The 25,061-nt window shown below is 40.1% G+C and overlaps 1 protein-coding gene across 3 annotated transcripts in view; it reads left to right on the top strand.

Moving 5' to 3' along the window:
• Positions 1-25,061, top strand: part of LOC104919493 (putative uncharacterized protein MYH16) — a 61,466-nt gene that overhangs the window by 18,023 nt on the left and 18,382 nt on the right. For all 3 annotated transcript variants that reach the window (XM_010731531.3, XM_019271408.2, XM_019271406.2), the window contains 5 exons: positions 2,772-2,999; positions 7,786-7,890; positions 10,154-10,240; positions 12,847-12,992; positions 15,716-15,806. In XM_010731531.3, coding sequence (XP_010729833.1) covers positions 2,772-2,999; positions 7,786-7,890; positions 10,154-10,240; positions 12,847-12,992; positions 15,716-15,806 — 657 coding nt within the window. The remainder of the gene's footprint in view (positions 1-2,771; positions 3,000-7,785; positions 7,891-10,153; positions 10,241-12,846; positions 12,993-15,715; positions 15,807-25,061) is intronic.

Below are 25,061 nucleotides of genomic sequence, written 5' to 3'. Positions count from 1 at the left end.
CAGTCGAGTGCCCCAGAAAATCATTAGTGTGACAAGATGGAAGGTAATGGAATTCAGCCATCACTCATTTTATTATTTACACTTCTTCTTCTTCTTCTTCTTCTTCATCTTCTTCTTCTGTGAAAAAGTCTTATGGGTTGGGCCAATCTGGGTCATGTCGAAAAGGTAACACTAGATTTGCAAAACTCTTGTGAGATTTGTCTGCATTGTTTCTTCATTGTGTACTGTCACTATGGAGCCATAAGAAGGGTTGCTTTTTCGGATCACCACTTACTTTCTCTTTTTTGAGGCTAACTAGATATTACTATGGTGTTGTACAAACCAAGTTGTCACAACTATACAACTATCAGAGTAGACTGTTCTGTCATATAGATTTAAGATTTCTGTGCAGTGCAACAAATAACCAATTCGTCACTTTAGGACTTCACTGAAAATGTCTTCAACGACAGCTTTCTACTGATAGAACTTTCTAATTATCTGACATCTATGCAAAGGAGTGTTGGAATTAATACTTTGTAAAGGTTAAGGGAACCTTCATCATCATGGTTAAGGTTAGAAAACAATTTAAACTTGGCGAGACAAGAATATTTTGAAGCTGCTCCAGGTATATCTTTCATAGCTAGCATGTGAAGTGTCAAGCACTGTGCTAAATCAAGTGCACATGTGTTAGAGTTTTGCAAATCTAGGGTTATCAACTAGACATGGCTGCCAAGATGTCAAACGTTGAAGTCAAAATCTTGAATCTCTGGTCAAAACATCAAAAGCATGGACGTTTTAACTTCTTTGTCACAATAGGCAAGCAGCTAATAAACATATCCAACTGTAGTGTCGCTCTGAAACATCAGCAATGCTAATTTTACTGTTAGTTTATCCTGTGTATATTCTATTTACAGTGTTTCATCCTGCGTATTCAAAATTACATCATCAACAGGCAATGCTAATGAGAATAGACCTTTTTATAGCATACTTACTGGTCATACAGGTATAACTATTACTACTATTAACATTGATGATATGATATGACTGACTCCAGAACATTTATTTGTTGCAGTAAGCAATGCCAGTGAGAAAGCATCTAAATGTAATTTAACCATCATGATTCTGCACTGACATCTCAAAATGTTGCTCTGGAAAAACTTTCACCCACACATGCAGGTTATTGTATTTTTTATTTCTCATAGAAATATGTACTCACCTTCTTCACCAATCTAGCTCACCTTCAATCTCTGGCTCTTTTCATTCATGCTGTCCATATCCACTTTCTTTCTGTAATGTTGTTATAAGTAAAACTGACGTACTATATGGTGCACTCAAAAATTCCCATAACAAAAACAGCTGTATCCATAACATGTAAAGTACTTTTTGCTCACTCACTTGAAATGATGATGATGTTCTTTAAATGTCAGAAATTAAAAAATCCACTTACTACAGAGCAAATTATAATTTTATCGATTATCAGTGAGACTGACTTCAGACACGTCGAAGGTTTTCTGCCTCTATAGCAGCACTAATCATGAGAAGTGTGTACAACAACGACCTGTGTGTACTTACGTGTGTGTGTGCCTTGTACATGCACGACCATATTGTGTTTACAGACGTGCACGTGTGTGTACAGTCCTTTGTGTGTTAAAGCTGTGATTGATCTCCTTGCCGTCTTACCTGCTCACACCTGTTCACTCATCGCTCAGTGAGATTTGTTAAAGGTGTGAAGAACTTAACACGTGGAACAGAATGATGAGAAGAGGTTTCAGAAGAGGCAGGGAAAGAACTCAAACCAAGTACTTTTATGGAAATAAATGCAGATGGAAATGTGGTCGCCTGATCATTTCACAAATGCCCAGATATTTGGGTATGCTATTAGCTCGTTCCAAATGCCTTGCCCATGATGACTGGTCCATAAGAGAGTAACAGTAACCAGAGCAGTGTCTCACAATCAGGTCTTTTCACATGGATGGCTGTTGACTAAGTGATCTGATGTTTGGTAGAACTCGCTTATCAAGTCAGCGCTGTACGTCACCATGTTGCCTTTTCTGCTGTACTATATTAAGGCAAGTGTAAATGAACAAAGGGAGGGTTTCTTCTGACTTGAGGAAGAATAAGTTTCATCTTGTGGCACAACCTGCGGTAAGATCCTCTCTGCATGAACTAATTGCCTCTTTTTGCTTCACCCACTTTTATTCAGCTAATCCTTCTTATTAATATTTTATCCCTTAACCTTTCACTAATTATCTTTTATTTTCTCTGCCTCATTTGACCTGACTCTCACTCTTTCTCTGTTAACTACAGTAGTTTGTCTCCTCGCCGAAACCACAGCCTATTTACAGTTTAGTTATAGTCATGTTAAGAATTATTAAAACAATCATAATATTTCTGGTGCATCGGAGATATTATGATTTGATTGCAGGAAACTAAGACAACAAAAATGCAATATGAGTCATGTTTTAGTGAGAGTGCTTTAAAAAACATACACACATGTACATTGCAATTTCTGCAATTGGAAATTACTCATAAATTTATAAATTGGTTTAAAGATGAGAGTTTTTTTTTCTAACCTTAGGGGTGATAGAAATGTAACAAAAACTATACGTGCATCCTGTTGCTCAGATTCAATGCAACACAAAATTGTGTAAAGTACAGCAATAAAACTGGATATGCCTATTTCAGCCAACCCAAAATCTGGAATTGAAAATGAAAGACATATGCTGCTATGTAACACAACACTGGCATCAGCAGGTCTACATCTAACTGTCTCTGTGTTCGTGAACCTCCAGGAGCAGGAGAGCGCCCAGGCGTCCGAGCAGCACTGTGTCCAGCTGGAGAAGGCCCGGCGTGAGCTGGAGCGGCAGCTGTCAGGCCTGTCTGACCGTCTGGAGGAGGAGGAAGCCTGCTCAGCCCAGCTGGCCCTCCACAGGGACAGGCTGGAGGCCGAGTGCGGCAGCCTCAGGAGAGACCTGGATGAACTGGAGGGCGCCCTGACTGTGGCAGAGAAGGAGAAACAGGTAGAACATCATCTAATCTTCACCACAGAATAAACTCCTGGATGATGCACTTTATAGACAGAGACAAATTAGGTATGCGACTAGATCTCGATACTTTAAATATATAAAAATGTCCTCTCTACTCTCATAAGTTAGGGTAGGTTGACACTTTATTTAGAATGTGAATAGTTCACAATCATATGAACAAAACCAGAATTCCAACAAAGTGAACCAAACTGTTGTTTGTCACTCTATTGGCACGCATCATATCCTGAGCGATGTGCTTCCATGCACAGTTTTTCTCATTCACGACCTGGCAGTTTATTCAAAGGGATTCAAAGTTTGACATTCTGTAGGAGGATGTCATTACCTTTGAACAGAGCCAAGCTAGCTGTTTCCCGCTTGTTTGCTAAGCTAAGTTAGTTGGCTGCTGGTGGTAGCTTCATACTCAGCATATACACATGAGAGTGGTATCAATCTTTTCATCTAACTCCGGGCAAGAATGCAAATAAGCCTACAACATGTTTTTTACAAAAAAGAAACATTTTTTAACTTCCGCGGTTTTTAGGGTGTTTGAGGAGTTTTACAATAAATCTCATGCTGTCACTAAGGGCTTAATATCCACTGGAGATGGGGGAAGACATGACCCCCTCATTTTTCAACCTCCCACCTGTACATCTTCATCGCCTCAGGTTGATTTCTTCCGCTTGGCTGAACTTTGTTTTCTTACTGTTCAGCTGGCACAGTCAGGAGAGAAGATCTGAGTTGATGAAAATGTTGGAGCACTAATCTGACTTACCTTAAGTTGATATGATGAGCTTAAACCAATGAGCTTAATGAGCTGCAGTGAGAGGAGTAGCGTGTTCTTTTTTAATATTCTACGCTTCGGCTACACACAGGTTACACAGGTTATTTAATACAGGAATATGGAGGCTGACAAAGGAAGAAACTTTTAAATTCTTTCAGTGATGTCAAATGGTATGATGGTGAGGTAGATTCCCACAGATGAATCTGGAGAATGAACCCAGCATCAGAGTGTATCAAAAACCAGTTCCTCATGTCTCTGTGTCTGTCAAGTCCACACACCCTGCTGATCAGAATTGAAATCCTGCACCACAGTCCAAACATGGTTCCCAGAAAACCGAGCCAAAAAACAAAAGTGCCCAAGGTGAACCCAGAGCCGGCCAAACCAGCATCATAATCGGCCAAGTTGGATAATCCACCGATCAAACCTGCCAAGAATGATTCTGCAAACACCTCTGCACCAAAGGAGCAGTGGAATCTGGACAATTTGAACATTGGCTGTCCCAGAGGGTACATTTGGCAGAGTCCGTCTGGCCAGAGAGCGACAAAGTGAGTTCAGGTTGGCTCTGAAGGTGCTCTTCAAGAGGCAGCTGTAGAGGGCTAGGCTGAAGAGAGAAGTTCTTACCTCAGCTCACCTCAGGCACTCCGATATCCTGCACATCTATGGTTACTTCTATTTCTTATGTCTATCTCATCCTTGAGTTTGTACCCAGGGATGAATTCTTCAGCAGAAGTGTGGAAGTTTTCCAGAGGACAGAATTGCTACATTCATCATGGTGCTTGCAGAATCCCTCACTTATGTCCACTCCAAGAAGGTGTCCAACTAGGGACATCAAACCAGAGAACCTGATACTCAGGTCTCATATGGATCTGATGATTGCAAATTCTGGTTGTCTAAACACACATCCTTCTCCAAGAGATCGAGGATGTATGGAAATGACAAACAAATTAGAACTACTCACGTTACTGTTATAGTTTTCTTTTTTCCCCCATACTTTTCTTAGTATTTTTCAGTAATCTACTTTGCATATTCACTACTGAGAAGACTTCCAATTTCTATGATAATTTATGGATGTATATGCCACACACCACTTCCTTTCAGTGCCCATGTTAACCACAGACAGAATATGCCACGCCACATCACGCTTGTAGGATAGATAGTTTTGGTCACACTGTCAGCCAATAAAAATCTGAACAAAAACTACCCTTGGCAGGTTAGTAGCTCACCTAATAGATTGTGCACCCCGTGTACAACGGCTCAGTCCTTTGTACATGGGGTCACATACTGCAGCGGCATGGGTTCGATTCCAACCAGTGGCCAACCTTTGCTGCATTTTCCCCACTTTCCTGTCACTCTTTTGCTGCTACATCAAATTAAGGCTCAAAAGCCAATAAAATAAAATATAATAAAAATCTTATAAAAAAAAAAACATTGCAGCAGGCAGGTTTGGAGAGGTGATCACACTGACTAGAACAGGGCAGAAGTTGGCAGAAATTTAGAGACTAAATATTTGGAAAAACCAAAAACCAAAATTAAGACAGATTACACTCTTTCCTGGCTCTTTGTTTGTGGTGTTTATACTAATTACATGTTCTATGCACGTTCCAAAACATTAATTGACAACAGACGGAATTTCTGCTTTTTGTGTATATTTGTTTCATCATTCATAACTTTTATGTGCTATGAGAAATGTGCTTTGTTGAAAGTAGATATTTTCTACATTGATCTCTTTTTTGATTGCCTGCTTGCTATTGATAATACTAGTACACAGTACATATTTTCAGTACACTGCCAATATTAGTGCTGGATCTAAAGATTTGGTCACCAGGCTGCTGAAATATATTGAAAGATTCATAATAGTATTTAAATATCAGCTAATGTTGGCTTGGCTTGTTTTCTATCTGCTGCTGTTGGCTTTGCAGTGTACTTTACAGTTTGGTACACGCACTGGCGTTTCTTGCTACAGCAGGGAACAACTTTGGCAGCTGAGGCAGATGAAAACGTCAAAACCACAGGTCTTAAATTATTACTGTCCGGCAGACTTAACATCTGTTGTAATGAAGAATCTACAGAAAATAGATCATGTTCTCAGTGAGGCGCAAAACAAACTCACCCTGCTGTGATTTTAATACAGGAGGGGGAAGAGCATGTGTTTGATAGAATTTACTGTCACCTTGATCAACCAGAACAATTTGTCTGTAAGTTTATGGACTTCTGAAACAGTAAAATCAACAGATGGGTGAAGAAGATGCTGCTGTGTTCTCCACTATTGTTACCTACACTAAGGAAACATATGGAGACCGCTTTGTAATTTAGATACAAATACAACATTTTTTGTGTCATTTTGTGTATTTGTGAGGGAATTTTCTATTCCAGATACTAATCAAGGCCGTTCTAGTCAATGTTTCAAACCCCACCAGCCCAGAAGCATCCCAGAAGCGGGCCGCCACTTGACTCTGTGGGGCATACTAGGCTGTTCTATTTTTGATGGACATCATCCTGCGTCAAACTGCCAGTCGTGAAAACAGACAAAAGGGAGACAAGTGAACTACGTAGCATATTTAGAAGCACATAATTCAAGAAAAATGACCAAGGAAAGCAAGTGAAATGAGCAAGTAAATACAGTCTGCTAAGCAAACTGCTCAGGTTCTATGGCTTCGACGTGACAGGCGGGTAACTCCCTAGACACAACAGATAGGTACATAAAGTTGCCTCTACAAAGTCAGATAACACTGTCAGAGCACTAAGTGGCACTGTCTCGAGGGCATACAGACAAGCCAGTACAGCTTCATCAAAACTAAGGCTGCTTCATGTCATGATGTATTGATAAATCCTTCATTCTCTTTGACCAAACTTCAATAAATCTCCCCTAGTATCTTTTAAAGAGACTGTCTACTTCTGCATCACACACTTCAGGTCATATTCAAATGCCTTGCTGCCACGATGAAGCACTGTCTCGTCTGTGCAGACGCTAACAAGCAGAGGCTCCTCTGACATCTCCATTACGGCCCCTCACCAAACCCCTTTATCTGTCTCACTCAGGTGTATTAAAAGATTATGATGCTATCTTTGTTCAGGAATGCCACAAGACTGCACTGTACTCACAAAACTGCACGTGAAGATAGAAAAAGAGTTTTCAGCGGAGCAGCGTGGTGTTGATTTAGCTTCTGAAAACTCACACAGATTAATTGGATCTGGGTCAAGATGAGAAGAAGCTGATACTCTGGGTATGTAAGGTTTTCTTGGCTAATTGGTCTCCCAAATGATAAAGATACTGTAAGAGAGATCTGTGAGAGGACTCCAAGACCAGGCAACAAGACCAGACCTGCTTGATAGCAGAGTTGACACAGGGCTTTGCAAAAATGACATGACCATGTCTAATATTTGTGGTATGCTGTCATAACAGTCATTATGACTGTGTTTGATCCAAAGGAGCCAAAGTTTAGAGGAATTCACTCAGCTGTCGATCTGAAAATATATCATAAAATACATATTTACCGCCCTTTTTGAAGAATAGGTGCACACCATATATCTTTCCCACAGTCTGCTGCTTCATATTTGCAGAGCAATGCTTTAACAGATTAGAAAGTACCACACTTGTCTCATTAGACTGTCATTTCTTCAGAAAGGAGCCAGGATTCCACATGCAAATAAACCTTTGATGTTCATAAGAGAGAAGCAAAAATAATGACATCTGTTTCTGTCATGAAAGGAGATAATTGTTTTACGGTGTGGCTGCAAAGTCAGAGCCTGCAGATTGAAACCGCTGCGCTCACAAGCCATAATGGCCGCTTGCCCAAGAGGAAAACATTAATAACCACAGAAAGAAGTGTTTTAGCAGATAGAAGATTAGAACAAATCTTGTATGAGCGGAGAGATGTTACTTAGCATGATACGTTTTTTAGTCATTGGTTTTCTTGTATGATATGAAGTCACGATATTATACTTTATTTTAAAAAGTGGATTTCAGTTTGTGCCCTCTCTTTCTCTCTCCCTCTCTAGTCTTCAGACAGAGAGGTCAGGAGGCTGTCCGAGCAGCTTTTTCAGAAGGACGAGGCGGTGCAGAAGCTGCAGAAGGAGAAGGAACATCTGGTGGAGCTCAGCCAGGTGAGAGCACAGTGAGTCTTGTTAAGGTTCAGGGTAGGATATTACTGTACAGTATTCAGAGATGCAATATTAAAGAGCCATCGCAGTAATTTAGTGTTGCACTGCTACGTTGTGGGACATTAGAGAGAAAAAAAATATTATTAATGTAGCAGCAGAAGCCGAGATGTCGTGACTTTTAGTTTCTCGAGTGGGTCAAGACACAAAAACACAGTTAATGCAAACAGCAGCATGTTTTTGCTTGATAAATGCCAACATCTTTCAAACTCCATGGCTCCAAGTAACATAGACCAGACATTTGTAGTCTCCATGCCCAGTGTGAGATAACCCTGATGACATCATGAGGGTTATTTGTAAGTTTTTATTTTTAGACAGATAACAGGAGATGAGGGAATGTTTGGGTTAACGTTCTGTGCATTAACCATTCAGCTACCAGGCCGACCCTTCACACTGGTTATTATCTCAGACTTGGCAAAGATCCTCCAGAGCAACAGAAGAGATTATATGATAGATTTCCCAGACTAGAAAGCTGTCATATAATCTCATAATCAGAGTCGGGCAATATATGAAGTTAGAGATGTCTGAAGTCACCAAAACACATTGTATGTATTATGATTGAGTATGAATAATGTGTCAATATCAGTATACGCGAAAAAGAAAAATCCTCATTGTAGACGTTTACTTATTTAGGTTTCGAAAAACTTAATCTGTTAAATTCTCTTACTCCGAAGCTCAGTTCGAGGGCATATAGAACAAGTATGGCTAAGGATAAAGATGATTTTGTTGGCTGAACACAGATAATGGTGTATTTGCTCATTTGTACTCTTTATGCTCTAACAAATCTGTTGAATTCATCTCTGTTCTCATAATACACCTGCAAAGCAGATTTTCTAATGTTTATTTGAGTTGTACAGGAATTCAATTTTTAGATTTAATTGCATTTTTGCACATGTGCAAGTTCAAAACAAAACAAAACAAAAAACATCTGTAAAACCACTGGTTTTATAGTTTAGAGTGATCAGAAACCCCACAGGGTATCTTTGATTCAGCTAATCAAAAAACTCAGAATTGAGACACATTTGCTGTGTTGATTCCCGACAGTTGACTTGAATAGTTGAATAGAGCAATGTGTGTCCACCTGGTCTGTCGCGATATAACAATCATTTCTACTTGCACACGTATGCCTTAAATATACATGGAGATGTGTCAGTGAAGTTTGCGTTTAATTCTTTAAAAACATGAACAGAAAATCCAAATTTATTCATTCTTTGCCATATTGTCCAGGTCTAAGCTTAGTAGTATGTAGTTACATAGTTACTGAAATACTCGGTGACTCCAAAACAACACTATCCACTGATGAAGACAGTGAGATTTGCATGAAAGTCCTGGAAACAGCTAACAAGCAGACCCTCTACTACTGTAATGAAAAGCATGAGTCAGCTATAATTAAGATTTATGTCACGCTCAGAGTAACTATGTAGTAAACTACACTGATACTTAGACAACATGTCATGCTGTTTGGCTTTATTTCTGATTGTTTATTAGTGTAATCGATAGCCTTGTCCCATTTATCAGAGTATAGAGAGATACCTCACTTTCTGCTTGACTGAGAATGAAACATACATTCAGGAAAATGGAACCATATGGCCTGTGGACCTGCCAAAAGTGGCACTCGTGATAAATGTGTTCCGCATCAGACACACAGCGCTCTCGACTTTGAAAAGCGGAGCAGATGCTTTGAAATCGAACGCAATCTTAACCCTTACCAGCCTCATCATACTCCATGGCAGCTATAAGAGGCCCAAGTCACTAATTCCTCCCAGATGCTTTGACCAACAGTAGCAGTCTACATCATTGTGTAATCTGTGGGCGCAATTTAGCATCAGGCCTTGTTATCTTCCTGCTGTTTGTTGAACATGTGTTAGATTATGGATTTTGTCTGGGATACAAAAAGAGCTTATGCAAAAAAAACACACACAAGATGAATTAACTTGGCACTACAAGAGCAGCTTCAGTGAGTTTAGGCACAGATTTACTGCGTTTGACGTTCCAACACTTTTGTTCCCAGTTGATGGATAAAACAGAGAGAAAAGCTCTGATCCGTCAGATCAAACTGACTTCTGACATTTTCTTTGCAACCAAACAACTCCTGTCTTTCCAAACTGCCAATGTGGCAGACAGATGAATGTGAGGCAATGCTATGGAGGAGCGGTGATTGAAAGACATGTGCAGATCAGGCTCAGAAATCTTGTTTCACCCCCAACAGCAAGCTATTGAGGACCTACAGAGCGAAGAGGAGAAGGTGAACCTGCTGACCAAAGAGAAGACCAAGTTACAGATGCAAGCTGAAGATGTAAGTTTATATTCTTTATGTTTGCAGTCTTGTTCATTTTTAAGTCAGTTTTGCATGTTTCATATTTTGGGAGTATTTTGTCTAAAGCTCACTCATCAAGGTTAACAATGGATGAAGTGGTGAAAGGGGAGGCTCCACAGAGAATTACCACCCAATTATTTCGTTTCCCCTCAGCTCTATGCGGCATTTTAGCATCTTTGAGCCAGTGTTTTGGTTTTATATTGTGTCTGTAACTCTGTCCTGGTTTTGGTTCAGTCAAGCTGCTCTCATAAACCTTGTTTCCAGCTGGTTCTCTTAAGTAAGCAACTAGCTTACTGGTGAACATAGTGAAGGATTTAGTTTAGATTTAATTGGACTTAAAATTTTGGTCCAAATATATGCTAATGTTGCTGCATGTCTGCTGGATGTGTAAAACGGCAACTGTTTGCTAACTTAACTTTATAAGGCGAGGATAAGCATACTGCATGTCAGTGTTGTGTTTTCAGCTCGGGCTGCATCCAAGTGGCAAAAAGAACATAACCTAATGTAGGGTGTGTTGCACTGTGTGGAGAATACTTAAGCAATATTACATGAGATGGTGTGCTTTAACGTCATTATTGGCACGACAGTGATGCGGTCAGTTAGCGTCACTGAAGTGCCAATAATAAGTTAAAGCACACCCTCAAGTGTAATACTGCGATTATACATAATTTGTTTGCCGTTTCTGTTCTAATCTCCATTACTCCGGGGTCTGACTAATACCTGGATCCGTCACAGCAGTAGACTCCTATATATAATGGAACCCAGTTCACTACTCCAGCAAGTAGCCTGAGCCTTAGTAACGACCTAGCAACGGAGACACTTTCTACTCCTGTCAAAGCGTTTCCAAAACTGAATAAATAGCACACATATAAACTAAACTGCTTTGCTAGTTCAGTCTTGTAGTGACTAAGATATCTGTTCAAAAAGAGATTTTTCCATGGGCAGGTTTGGCTCCTAACTTCACATTTATTTTGAAGCTAGCTCTGTATCAGCTACTCACCAGCACAGCTGATGGAGGACAATCCAAACATTTCCAGTAACTCCACAGTGTTGTAAAGTCCAAAAGTCAAAATGTATTAAACAAAGATCGATGGAATCAAAATGAACAACATGTTTTTATCTAACGGAATATTCCTCTTCAGTCCATATTAGTCCACCTTTAGTCTTTAAAAATATTTTCTCTGCACTCACTGAACTGTTTGATCTCTGACGTGCTGCACACAAACGAGGTGTACACCTGTATTAACGAGGTGTACACCTGTATTAACGAGGTACACACATGTATTAACGAGACAATCTAACAGCTCCGTAACACACAGAATATTCATTAAAGAAAGCTGAAATTTAAATTCTACTACTTTACTTTATTAAAGTTAACTTCCAGTGGACTTATTCGTATTTGTTTTATATTTTCAGGACGTGACAATGTGGAGATGGCAGAGTAATATTTTTAGTGATGAGTCAGGTGTGTTGTTATGCTGATTAAAGCACATTCTAAGTCTTCTTTAGCTGACCAATCAGATTGCTGGGTCGGACCTACATGTTGTATAATTTAATGTAGCATTTAATGTTACAGTAACAGTAAGTAGAGAAGTCATAAAATCAGCAAATTGATTTATAATGCCTGTTACAAAACAATAGCTAATAATTGCTAATTAGCCATATGACTATACTGCTGCTCATACAAGTAGCTGAGTAACTCTTTAACTTTTCTTTTGGAAGAGACAGTGTTATGTGTTCTTATAAAGTTATATATTACATTTTAACTTTGTCCACTTGTCTGCAGCAGAAGCAGGATGTAAGCACATCACCTTTGAATTTGATGTAGCTAACGTGTTAGCAAACAAATGTACAAATGTTAGTTCACATTCACTCTTCTTTTTGCTGTCCTCAGAAAAAGACCTAATGTTTTCTTGTTAAATGTTGTGAGCTGTTCTCTAACATTCTCTGTCTGGATTTGGTGCAGCGTGCACATAATTTAGGTTTTTTACTGAAATTAACAACAACCATAAAAAGCTCTCAAATAGATAGAGTAGTGTTCACTGCGTAAATTCTAGAATAAGTAAGTTATTGATTAAACTTTGCTATATCATATTAGATATTATATCATCAAGACTTTACTGACTGGAGTATATCTGATTTTTAATTAAAGATCAGTCTAATACAGAACACTCTATATTCCTCGAGCCTTAGCATCCATCAGAAGCACACATGCTGCACGCATTAAATTTACTGCAGTAATATTAAGGTCATGAACCGACCATTTGACAGTAATATGAGCCATGGAAACTTAAAGTTATTTGACTTAATTGTAACCCTGTTAGCCAATAGACCTTGGCAAATCTGGGGGAACACTGAATACATGTTATTTTATGTATAAAAATTGTCAAGTGTAATAAATGGTCAATATAAAAAATATTGATTACTGGCACAAAATGTTTAGCCATTGGCAATTATAGTTAATAAAATGTTCAATGTTCAAAAACACAGCTGAACCCTCCTTCAGTTATACCTTTTACAGCTGTATGGCGATGTGATCGTTGTATTTTACCCCTCGTCCTTCCTGTCACGGTGTTTGTCCTCAGCTGGAGTACCAGCTGGAGCAGGAGCGACATCAGCGTGGTGAGCTGGAGAAGAGTAGGAGGAAGTTGGAGGGTGACAGCAGATCCACTCAGGAGAGTCTGGGAGAGATGGAGAAGAACAGGAGTGGACTGGAAGACCTCCTCAAAAGGTCAAAGACACATGCGCACACACACGCTGAAGTTATCAGCTTGAATAACAAAACGGTGCCGAAGGGTCACATCCAGTCAAACCGCTGTCTGGGACTGCTCAGAATTTTTTCTTTCCTGAAGCCAAAATGAAATTCTGGTGTTGGTCAGTGTTAAATCTGTTTTTAGCTGGTGGCATGGATCCAGAGACAGCAGCGTTGGTCTGTTGGTTAGTCGACCACTTCCACAGTCCAAGCTAAACGTCTCGGCAACCACTGGATGGATTCCCATGACGTTTTGTGCGCACTTTTTTTCTACTCTACATCTACTTCATGTATTGGCAGAATATAATAAATTTTTTACATCGTGCCACCCTGAGGTTAACAGGGTTTTTTTCAGTAACTTCTTGATGGATGGTGGTAAAATCTAGTTCAGACATTCATGTTCCACACAGGATGAACTGTAATAACTTTGCTGATCACCAGGTCAAAACAGCTGTAAAATCTCTCTCATCTGCACCGTGTACACTTTCTCAATTAATGAGCTTATGTACAATTAGTCATGCAGAGACTATATACTTTACTGGAGTATTTCCATATTTTACTACTTTAAACTTCTACTTCACTACATTTAGCAGCATATCATACCAGAAGTTATCTTATGATACTTACAATATGAAGCAGGTCTAGACTGTTATTTACAGAGACCCAACAATTCCCACCATGAGCAAGCACTTGGTGACAGTGGCAAGGAAAAAAGTTCCTTTGAACAGGCAGAAACCTTGAGAAAAAAACAAACTCATTGGTGAGCGGCCATCTGCTATGACTAGTCAAGAACTTTTACTTTTGGTACATTAAGTGTATCAGTGCTAATATTTATGTTATTTTTCTTAAATAACATTTTAATGCAGGACTTTTGTTTATGTTAAACCTCAGCATGAACTGTCATTGCACTGTGAGCGTGTTAGCTTTTAGCTCAAAACCCCGTTGTGGCCTGTTTTTCTGTACACTCTTAGCCTCGTTGACCTCCATTTTCTCTTTGATTTTCTTCCCTATTAAATGATAACAGACTGATTTTGTAAACATGAGCATGATGTGTACAGTTCACTCAGCCACATTACAGGATTTCTTCTTTCTTTATTTCCTTTTTTGAAGTTCTGATCATCACAATCAAGTTAAAAAGACGAAGTAAAGCATCCCCTCCAGTCAGCGATCATAAGGGGAAAAACACACAAACATAAACAGGGAAATTCAGAAAGTTTACATTCATGCCAAATATGATACAGCTTTAAAGTTATCCTATAAACATTGACAGTATATCAGCCGAAAAAAGCTCTATCTCACACATGCGTGAACAGGTCTTCCACAGCCGTCTATCAATGTTGCGTTGAAATGAGAGCTGCTGTGATCAGATGTATGACTCCTGACATCCTGATAGATAACAGTTTGGACGGTCAGGCTAGAATATATAATATACCTGCTCCACAGTCCGGTTAACTCCACTGTGAGTTGTGTTCCCCGTAGGGACTGACTAACATGTAGCTATCTGCCCTCGGTAATATGAGAGCAGATGGAATCATTCACCTCGCAGTAACACTTAACCGAAGACAAGAACCAACTGTCAGAAAATATTCACACAAACATACAGAGAGAATGCAGCGATCACTGAGCAATAATATCTCCTTTATGAAGTTAAAACTTGTTGTCTTTGGCATCTGTGATCGTGATCCTGTTTAAGTGTGAGCAGTAATAAGGTGAGTGACACGCCTGGTTGCTAAGGCGCTGTGTTTTCCAAACACACAGAGAGAGAGAAATAAAAACCGTCACTCAGTTTGAGGCGTTATTAAAAAACTGCACGCAAGAAATCGTCTCGCGTGTCTCGCTTTATCACGTAAATGTCACTCATGCGGCCTGACACACTTGGGCCTCACCATCACCGCTCACACACACCATATAACAGCCATTACAGAGTATGTATGTGAGCTTTACTTTAACTGACAGACAAGCCAGAAATGTGACATATTCTATGTCTGAAAATATACTCTGCAGCTGGCTCTGCCACGTAAACAGTTTGAATTCTGCTATAACTGAACAAAAGACTGAAATTTTCATGAATATTTTGTCTAAAATATATTTAAAGTTTAGGCATTCTTGAAGATTTCTATTTTTATGTTTTTATGTTTTAGCTGTGTTTCTGTTGATGAGCCACTTCAGCCGCCACTAAAGCTGGATGAAAAGCTCTGCATGAAGGGGTTATAGCTACAGTGATAGCACCTGGAGACCACAAGAGCCTGTGATGACTCAGCTTTTTCCGACAAGTTTGCGATGTCGATGGAGATTGTTGAGTGAAGATGACATTACTGTAGTTAGCATAACCAAGTTGATGAAATGCTATCAGGCCTTTGTACTGCAAACGCTCAGCCTCCTGTCATCACCGCTCTCTGTCTCTCACTGCAAATAGAACAACATAAACAGCAGCAGCCTCCTGTTTATAATGGCAACCAGGCAAAATATATCGTTCTATGAGTACAGCTCATCGTCACTCTTCAACACAAAGTAAATGAAAGAATTTAAACACAGTGGTCTGATTATGTATCGTACATCTGTTTAGATTATATCATGTAAAATCTGACAAGTCTACACATGTCTAGTATAAATCCAACTTCAGTGTGTGTTCAGTTAAACTGAGTTTTGGATTACTGCTTACTCTGTGTGATTGACTCGATAATGTGTGTTTCTCTCTGAAGGAAGGACCTGGAGATCAGCAGCACCACCTCCAAGCTGGAAGCAGAAGAGGCCCTGAACATTGGACTACAGAGGAAGAACAAGGATATGCAGGTCAGACCACCGTCCGTGAACAGACGTCAGTATTCTGTGAAAGATTTTGTGGATGTCTGTGATGGTGCTCGGTTCATGGTCGATCATTTTCTCGATTAGTGGATTAGTTGTTTCATCCATAAAATGTTGATGTTGATCAGTGTTTCCCAAAACCCAAATGCTGTCGTTAAATGTCTTGTTTTGTCCACAATGTCCAGTTTACTTAATAGTCGGCAACTAATTGAATGAATGACCAATCAGTGTAGTTCTACTACTACAGCATCATTCAGTAAGAGTGCAATTTTGATGAAACTGACTTAAATGTTGCTCACCAAGGTTCATGACACACTCATGTTCTGTGTTTTTTACACTACAAAACTACAAAACCATGTTTGTGTCGACATGTTTCACTTTTCTTCTAAACTATAGACTAGTTTACATAAACTCCAACATTTAAATTGTGTTAATTTAATGCATCTTCTAATGGACTAAAGAAGACCAAAGCCAACAATGTGCAAGTCAGTCTCTCAGTAATTTCCCTTCTTTGTGTGTGGAACCTGATGGCAACTGGTGAAGATGTACATATTCAAAAAGATGGGCTCAGTAATTTCCTAAAACATCTGGGAACTGTAGTTTTAATCAAACATTACTCAAACAGGAGAATATAATGCATTTATTAGGGACTATTTTCAGCTGTGGATTTACACACATTTGGTGTTCTTTTGAGTGTTTCCAGCAGCAGGACCGTGTATGGAGGATTGAGGACAGTGTGTATGTTCATGCTAATGGTAACAAACATGTCAGCCGGTGCAATAATGAGGTTCATGAATCTGTTTTAATAGTTTTTGAACACAAATGGAGCTCCATGGCGCAGAGGAAGAAGATACATCAGGCTTTGATACACACATAATACTTAATAGTAGGACTCACTGACTGTTTGTGGAATTCACAAAGTCCTTCTTGGTTGATAGCCATCTCCCAGGCATCAGGACTGGTATGTGCCGTCCATCTGCAGCCTCTAATTTGAGAGATGTGGTGAACATTTTCAAAGAACTGCGCAATTACATGACGTCACATCCAACGGGTAGCTTGATGAAATCTTCCTCAATCTGCAGCTGGCTTCCAAGATGAATCTCTGCGAATCATCTGGAGCACACGAGCACTTTATTTACATTTTGAGGATATGGTGGACACGACGGTTTCATGGAAAGTGATGAGGAAAACTCACAAAAGTAAGACAGTGCAGTGACACTGTAAGAGGATTTTTGAAAGATGTGACTAATCGTCAGTGATTTGAAGTGGATAATATTTGACTGGAATAACATGTGGTGTTGATTGGCAGATGGCAGGATATTGGTTTCCTAAAAGAACGTGCAGGGAGCTCAGCTGTAGCTTACAGAAGAGTGGTGAGATACATTCCTGCCTTTCAACAGAGCTGCTGGGCTCTGCCTCGTGATTGGAGCAGTCACTTCACAGCTCCATGCCTGTCAGGAGATGGTTAAAACACACCGCCTACATCCAAACTGATAACCATCTCCTGCTTCTCTCTGATGGGGTGACTGTGAGCAGTTTGGGCGTAGCTGCAGTCAGCGGCTTTTCTTTCTGCTTTCACAGTTATTTAGACTCTGAACATCTTCTTCAGACATGTTGGATCTGTGTTTCTTTTTTCTAAGACGGAAGTTTCTGCTTCAAATGATGCGTTGATGTTAGTGTTGGTGTCTGCATTATATAACTGAAACAAAGACATGTCACACAAGAGATGTTTGAGGGACTGCAGTTTTTGCCTCTCCTGGGTTGTCTTCATTTCCCAGCCGCAGAGGTTGGTGCTTGGTCCAGAATTAAACATATTAATAATCAATTAACATATATTAAAAAAAACAACAACTATTGGACGATATGCGATGAAACTGTGTACGATGGTTCCCAAACAATGAATCCAGACTTTTCATCTTGTGTCATCATTAGGTCAAAGTTTAAGTTTGTTCAATATTGTGATTTATGGCCAAATAATAAAAAAAAGCTATAGATGTACTTTGCTTTTAGTGCTAGTTAGCAATAGTTAACATGTTAACACGCTTAACATCACCATGTCCTTTATGTGCACCACTTTTTCAGATTACAGTTTGTTTGTCTTTGCAGCCCTGGAAAAAAATTCTACATTCAGAGTCTAGCATTGTATACATGTACAAAAAAGGTGGATGGCACTGCACACACAGTGCATCAGTGTTTGTACTGGCCGGTTGCAAACAGTCAAAAAACTTAAATTGAAGTGAATGGGAGATAGAGTTATTATTCACAGAGCTGAAGTGTAATTTGATCGTACTTATTGCTTCATACTTGCTGTCCATAACCTTGTTAATTCATGTCAGATCACAACAGTCGATGACATGAAGTGGAAACTTTTAGATGGCAGTCGTGGAAGAATTAAAGTCTCCAGGCGTTAAGATTTCTACTGAAGATCTAAACTTGATTTATGCTTGGTTGCTCAACACTCAGTAGTCTCCTTGTACAAAAGCTAGTGTTGCATCTCATGCATATGTTGATGACAGATCGAGAAAGACAGTAAATGAAGCTGACTTATGACACGGTTTATGTATTCTGGCTGTTGTAGTCTGACATTCTGACTTGTCATAGCAGGAAAAACACAGCTGCAGCAAATAACATTATCGATGGATCAGTTCCACTTAGATGTTCCAGTAAATCATGCCAGGGCTTCAGGATGCCAGGACCCCGTCAGTGAACCACCTGAATCAGTCAAAATTGAACAATGTTTCATGGCAGCTGTTGACCATCCAAACATAAATCAAGCTTCACTATGAACCACCTCAACTTCTGAGTGCAGAGTATCCACAGCGCTTGTGTGTACAAACAAACATGTAGTATGAAGAAACAAGAAAGTAAACAGCTCTTTTGTTAAGTATGTTTAATTTACACAAGAATATTCTGACACTTATTGAAGCTAGTAGTTTAAGTAGTTGTAAAGTCTGTATAAATATGGACGTCTCATCCATGACCTGTTTCTGAAGAGCCATGCCAGGCTCTGATCGCCTCCATCTTGGCAGACGTGCCTCCACCTGCTCCCCACTAATCCTGGGTGGATCATGGGTGGAGATGAGATGGCCTAAATGAAGCCTGGGTGCTCAAACAAGCCACCTGTAACGTCACCCACCTGTCAGTCAAAGTCAAATATACATAACTTTAAGCCGTTATATACAATGTGAACAGGTGAGTTCTATTAAAATTCACCCTCAGTACAGTTAACATAGGGACTTATGGAGATTGTTTGAGGAACTGCAGTGTTGGCACATCTGCATTGGCTTCACTTCACACACACACAGGGTGCGGTCGAATAGTCAGTTTTGCTTAGGAACCTTACTAACTATCTAGTGAGTATCTCAGATGCACGTTTTGTAGTCCATCTTCGGAATTTTGCAGTTTTACCACAGATCATGTCAATAACATTCGGCGTCAGATAATGACATAGTCTAGTGTAAGTACAGTCGGATTCTCTGAACACCATTGTCATCTTCTCCTAACTACTTATGAATTCTCCTTCACATCTTGACCTTGATGAAAAACGTCACAAGGTCAAGGAAAAGTGGTTATATGTGGAGATAATGTTTTTGACTATTCAACCATATCCAAAGGTTGCCGCATGATTTAATGTTGTTCTTCTTCTACAATGGTTTGAAGGTACCCAAGAGGAGAATTAGCACCACCAGCTGTTTATCTTGACACACTCATAACTCACTAATATTGGCTAATATGACAGTGGTTGATGGAAATGCACATTAATATATGAAATTTGTGACATATTTGGATGGAAGCCTAGCCATCAGCTCAGCTCAGCTGTATCAGCTAGCTAACAGTTAACTTGAAACTCCAGCTGACTTTCTTTTGTTTCCAGCTGACTCATATGAAAGTGAGAACTCTGCAAAAGGATCTTAAATATGCTGGCTATGATAACGCTAACTCAGCACCATGCAATGATACAAAAAACATAGTAACAGTATACAGAGTATTACTCTCACTGGAGCCTCAATTAGAAATTCCTCAGCATGCAGAGAAAGCCAAAGTTTGAAAGAGCTATCAGTGACTGTGACTGGTATATTGACCAAAACCACTGTGGCCCTAACAGTGGAACAAAAGAGTGCCACCTAACTGAACCTCAAATCACAACAAAACTAAGGAAAAAGTCATCACAGTAATGACCACACAGATTATAAACATGTTAAGTTTTTGGTGTGTGCAGTGGAAAGTCACCACAGCAGTGACCACCTACCACTGAAGATGATGCCGTTTAAAACACCATCTTCAGGAGTCGACTTCTGAGAGGCCGTGCAGCACATGATGATCGTATAATTAAGATTAGGACAGAATTATTTGTTCGGATTGTGTTGGTTTTAGTGCACTGTTTACTCTTGTGTTTAGTCTGCCCTGGACAGACAGTGAGGCTTTTCTCTCTGTGAATCTTTCTGTGCCATCCAGATAGAATCAAGCAAGTCTGAGAGCTTTCATCAGTGTTACTGGTGCATGTTGCAGATAATGTGTTTTGTCTGTGTCTGTCCCTTTGGATGGAGCGAATGGGATGAGATGCTCCTGAGAGAGAAAGAGACAGTGAGCGAGAGACACTTAAAGACGGTGGTTTCAAAGCTCATCTGGTGCTTCTCCGCTCCGCCGATGCCTCTGGGAGCCTGATGTTTCATCCAGAGGTTTGAAAGGGGAAAAATAAAGAGCGCCTTTGTCTCCGATCGCAGGAGTGAAAGGCGATCCGTGTGTCTTTGAGGGTGGGCATGTTTTCACATTTACTGTAGCGTTGCCATTCTCCCTATCTCACAATGAAGCCATTATATGTGTGTGCGTGTGTGCCTTCAAGTGTGTGGATGTTTCTGCTCCTCCTACTGGTTAAGATGCAGGTGGACGGGCAAGCCCAGCTGACTGCATCTTCCGTCGCCCACTCACGTCTAGGTTTGACGTAAAGGTCACATGAATATGCCCACAAACTAGAGAGGAATCACAGAGATAGCTTTGTCTATCTCCCCCTCTGATGTGCTGAAATTTAAAGCAGTCGGCTTGAAGGGGGTGTAACGGAGGTCACAAGCCCTGATTTCTTACATGTTCTTAGTGGTTTTATTAGATGGTCGCAAAGCAGTTAGACTCAGCCACGGTGCTGTAAAGGGTCATCACAATCTTGACAAGATAAAGATCGGTCTAGCCCTACGGCCTGTTTGGTTTAAACCAGATGTTTCACTGGAGGTGTCACATCAGATCGTGGCACAGTCCGACGCTGAGCTGTCTGCTTTCTCCCCAAACAAATGTAGGTGAATGGAATTTTGTTTGTAGTAATCATGCCAATAAATTTAACCACAAGATTTCTTTCCAGAAACAGTGACCCCTTTTCCCGTCAGAGTCAACCGTTTTTATGGGGTCTATTTCTTTGATAAAAGTTGTTTCAGTCTTTATTTTTTATGCAGTTCGGGTCAATTGACTTTTTAAAGCTGCATTAATTATCTGTTTGGCATCGGCTCAACAAGCTGTAGGCAAAACACGCCATTGGTGATATATAGTCAGCACACAAATGTTCTGTTCAGTGAACAATTTATCCCACACCTAAACACCAATCTACAATTGTGAACTTACTTACTTAGGTTCAACAGTACCAGTCTAAAGTTTGGACAAACCTTCTCACATGCTTTTCAGTTAAAAGGTGTGTCCTGTCAAAAGTTAATTAGGGGAATTTCTTCCCTTAATGCATTTGAAACCATGAGATGTGTTCTTTAGAGGTAGGATTGGCAAGAACTGTTCACCTAAGTAAAGAGAAATGACAGTCTGTCATTACTTTAAGGCATAAGGATTAGTCAATCTGGAAAAGACCAAGAGTTACCTCTGCTGCAGAGGATAAGTTCACAAGTTCACAGTTACCCGCCTCAGAAATGACCAGTTAATGGCACCTTAGAGCCTCAGAGTCCACATAAATTAGTTCAAGTAGCAGACACATCTCAACATCATCCGTTCAGGGGAGACTGCATGAATCAGGCCTTCATGGTCGAATTGCTGCAAAGAAAGTACTACTGAGAGAGACCAACAAGAAGAAGAGAACTGCTTGAGATTTTTGGTTCTAACCTGTGTGTATTTGTGAGATGCAGAAAAGGTGAATGAATGATATCTACATGTGTGGTTCCCATCACGAAGCATGGAGACAGAAGAAGGTGGGATGGTGTTGGGGTGCATTACTGGTGAAAGTGTTCATTTATTCGAAATTCAAGGCACACTTAACCAGCATGGCCACCACCGCATTCTTCAGCAAGACGTATCATCTCAAACCATCTGGTTTAAGCTTAGTGGGAACATCATTAGCTTTTCAACAGGACAATGACCCAAAACATGCCTCCAGGCTCTGTAAGGGCTAATTGACAAAGAGGGAGAGTGACGGAGTATTGCATCAGATGACCTGGCCTCCATAATCCCCTGATCTTAACCCACCTGAGATGAGTTTGGGATGGGTTGGACCAGAAATTGAAGAAAATGTAAAATGTAGTGTCCAAAGTTCAAAGCAAAAGGTTCCTACTTTGAAGAATCTAAAATATGAAACATAGTCTGCTTTGTTAAACACTTTTTTGATTATCACATAATTCCATATGTGTTGTCTTCAGATGTCTTCAGTGTTAAGACTTGAATGAGAAGATGTCCAAATTTCTGTGCTTTATATTTGCACCAGATTTATTTAGTTACAAGGATAGTTCAGTGTTTTGGAAAATACTGTATGTTGATTCACTACAGGAGTGAGATGAGAACATTGATATAAATTTCAGGTCAAACTGAGGACAGTCTGAAATTCAGCCTGAAAATTTGAAGCAGGGGGATATTGCTTGATCTCTATCTAAGCTCTATCTAAGGTCAAAATTACAACTACCAACACCTGTATACCTACTAATGAACAATTCTATACACAGAAATGTAAAAAGAATTTGTGGGAGGTGCATGCTTGAATTCCATATCCCCCAAACAGAGACCCAACATGCTAATTAGTGTAAATCTTTACTCGTCTGAACACATTTTCTATGTTTTTATGCTGTCTACATGGGTAGCTCATGTTTTACACATGCTGTACATGCAGAAATGTGACCTAAAACATATTTTTAAACTTAATTCTTTAAACTCCTCCATTTCAATCAATCCCCCGTGGCTGTGAAGTGAAGCCAACGTGAAGTGCAAAAAACTGCACTTCACCAAACCTCCGCTTGAGGCTGGCTCCAGAAGTGAGTCAGTCTCCATAAGTCCCCATGTTAAAACTTCACAGCAGAAATAAACATGTTTACAGCCTGGTACAAAAAACTGTTTTGGTATCTATAGCTAATTTCCCGTACTGAGGGTGACTTTTTATAGAACTCACCTGTTCAGATTATATTAAGTCTTAAAATTATGCAGGATTAAGAGCATGGCCACCTTAATTGACAGGTAGGTGCCCTTACAAGCAACCAGGCTTCATTCAGCTCCACCTGTGATCCACGTCTTTGTAAAATTTTATAAAGCCAAAACATGGCTTTATAAAACAAGGATGTTACACTCAGTACAGTACATCCTGTGTAGACACAGATGGAATACTGAGGATTGCAGCTCATGCTGCACCTCCTTTTACATGTTGTAGCTCTGAGAAAGAAAGTGAATCAGCAAATTTCGCTGTTCGCTATTCCTGTGGGTTAATTCAGAATGCGTCCACAAAGTGCTGACCTTCACACTTTAACACACAACTTAAGCTGTTCTAAGTTGGTCTTTATCTCAACTGCGCGCTAAAGTGAGCTGGGAGGAAAGGTTTGGGATTTTGGGACAGTATTGGGATCTGAAACAAATCAGGGAGTGTACTGTAATGATGTGTTTCCTGCAGTTGGTCTGGAACAGTCTGAATTCTGAAAACTCAATTTCTAACTTGAATTCCAAACAGAGACCACTTCAAAACGGACCATGCAAGATCATGCGTGTCTCACTCGAAAGTCTTTATCTGTCTTGTACAATGTGCACCTGTGCTGAGCAGGTGTCGCGTCATTTAATAGACCACTGATTTGACCTGCGTCATCACCCGCACCACGAGTCTTTGTACCAGGTCAACCGCACCTGTCATCACCAGGCCAACCAAACAACCGTGACTTTTGGCATTGGAAGCCGTGCACTGCCATCTGAAGGCATTTAAAAGAACAAAGCAGCCCAGTCGCGGTGACCTGAGCTGATGTGAGCATGTGTGGACAGTATGGCGGACTGACATCAGCAGGGGGTCTGAAATGGTCCGTGTCTGGTGCAGAGGCAGGACTTGAAATTGTTTGGCTTTGTTTTCCCCTCCGACTGACATTGGGGGTGGGGGGGTAGCGGTGGAGGGGGGATCTCACAGGATATAACTGCCCACGCCGCTGAATATCCCCTCAGACACAAGCAGGGAGACATCAGCTATGAGGCCACATCTGATTGCAATTTATGGACAATTATTATGGTTTCGGAGTACAGCGGAAAAAAAGAAAGCTAAAACTTTAAGCACATACAATTATGGAGATCAAACCCTGTAACCATTCTCAGCAATGATGGGCTAATTTTGTTATTTCCCCATATGACTCCAAGAGTGCTCCTAAGTAGAGAAGTCGGTGTGGAGATGATTTAAAACAGAATAAATTTCATTTAGAAAAGTGCACAAAATCGATGTATAAACTCTTTCTGCCATAGATAAGCAGTCCAAATTGCATTTATGCATGCAGTCTGGCTCAGACATCTTAACACTGTTAGTACACTATGTTTTCTACAATTGTATTAGAGCCACAATATTTATTTTGAGGCTGGTTTGAGGCTGTGGAAAGTAGGAATTTAACAAGAAACAGATATGTGAGTGGGGAACTGTGAGAGACAGAAAAAGGCTGTGCATGCATAAGGGGGTGTGGACAGTAAAATGCCGGAGGGGATCAACAGTGAAGCTGTGTGTGTGTGTGTGTGTTTGAGTGTGTGTGTGTGTGTGTGTGTGGGACAGTCAGTCAGTCAGTCAGTTGGGTTGCTGCTGCCTCACCATGGCTGTTCTCTCTGCAGATGTCCTGCGCTGGCATGTGAGTTTTTATTTGATTTTTTCTGCCCGTTCTAACTTTTAAAACTGTTGAAAAAAAAAGTAGGATAGGTTTATGTCTTTATGTGCTATTTTTATGTTAAGCTATGTAATATCTGAGCCTGCTTTTGGGTCATTTCTAAGAAACTTTCAAACTCTCTGCATTAATAATGGTACAAGTGCATGGTAATTCCCTGCTT

Source organism: Larimichthys crocea, chromosome XVI (genome assembly GCF_000972845.2).
Source record: "Larimichthys crocea isolate SSNF chromosome XVI, L_crocea_2.0, whole genome shotgun sequence".
Classification (NCBI taxonomy): Eukaryota; Metazoa; Chordata; class Actinopteri; family Sciaenidae; genus Larimichthys; species Larimichthys crocea.
This window is presented reverse-complemented; position numbering and strand designations above follow the sequence as displayed.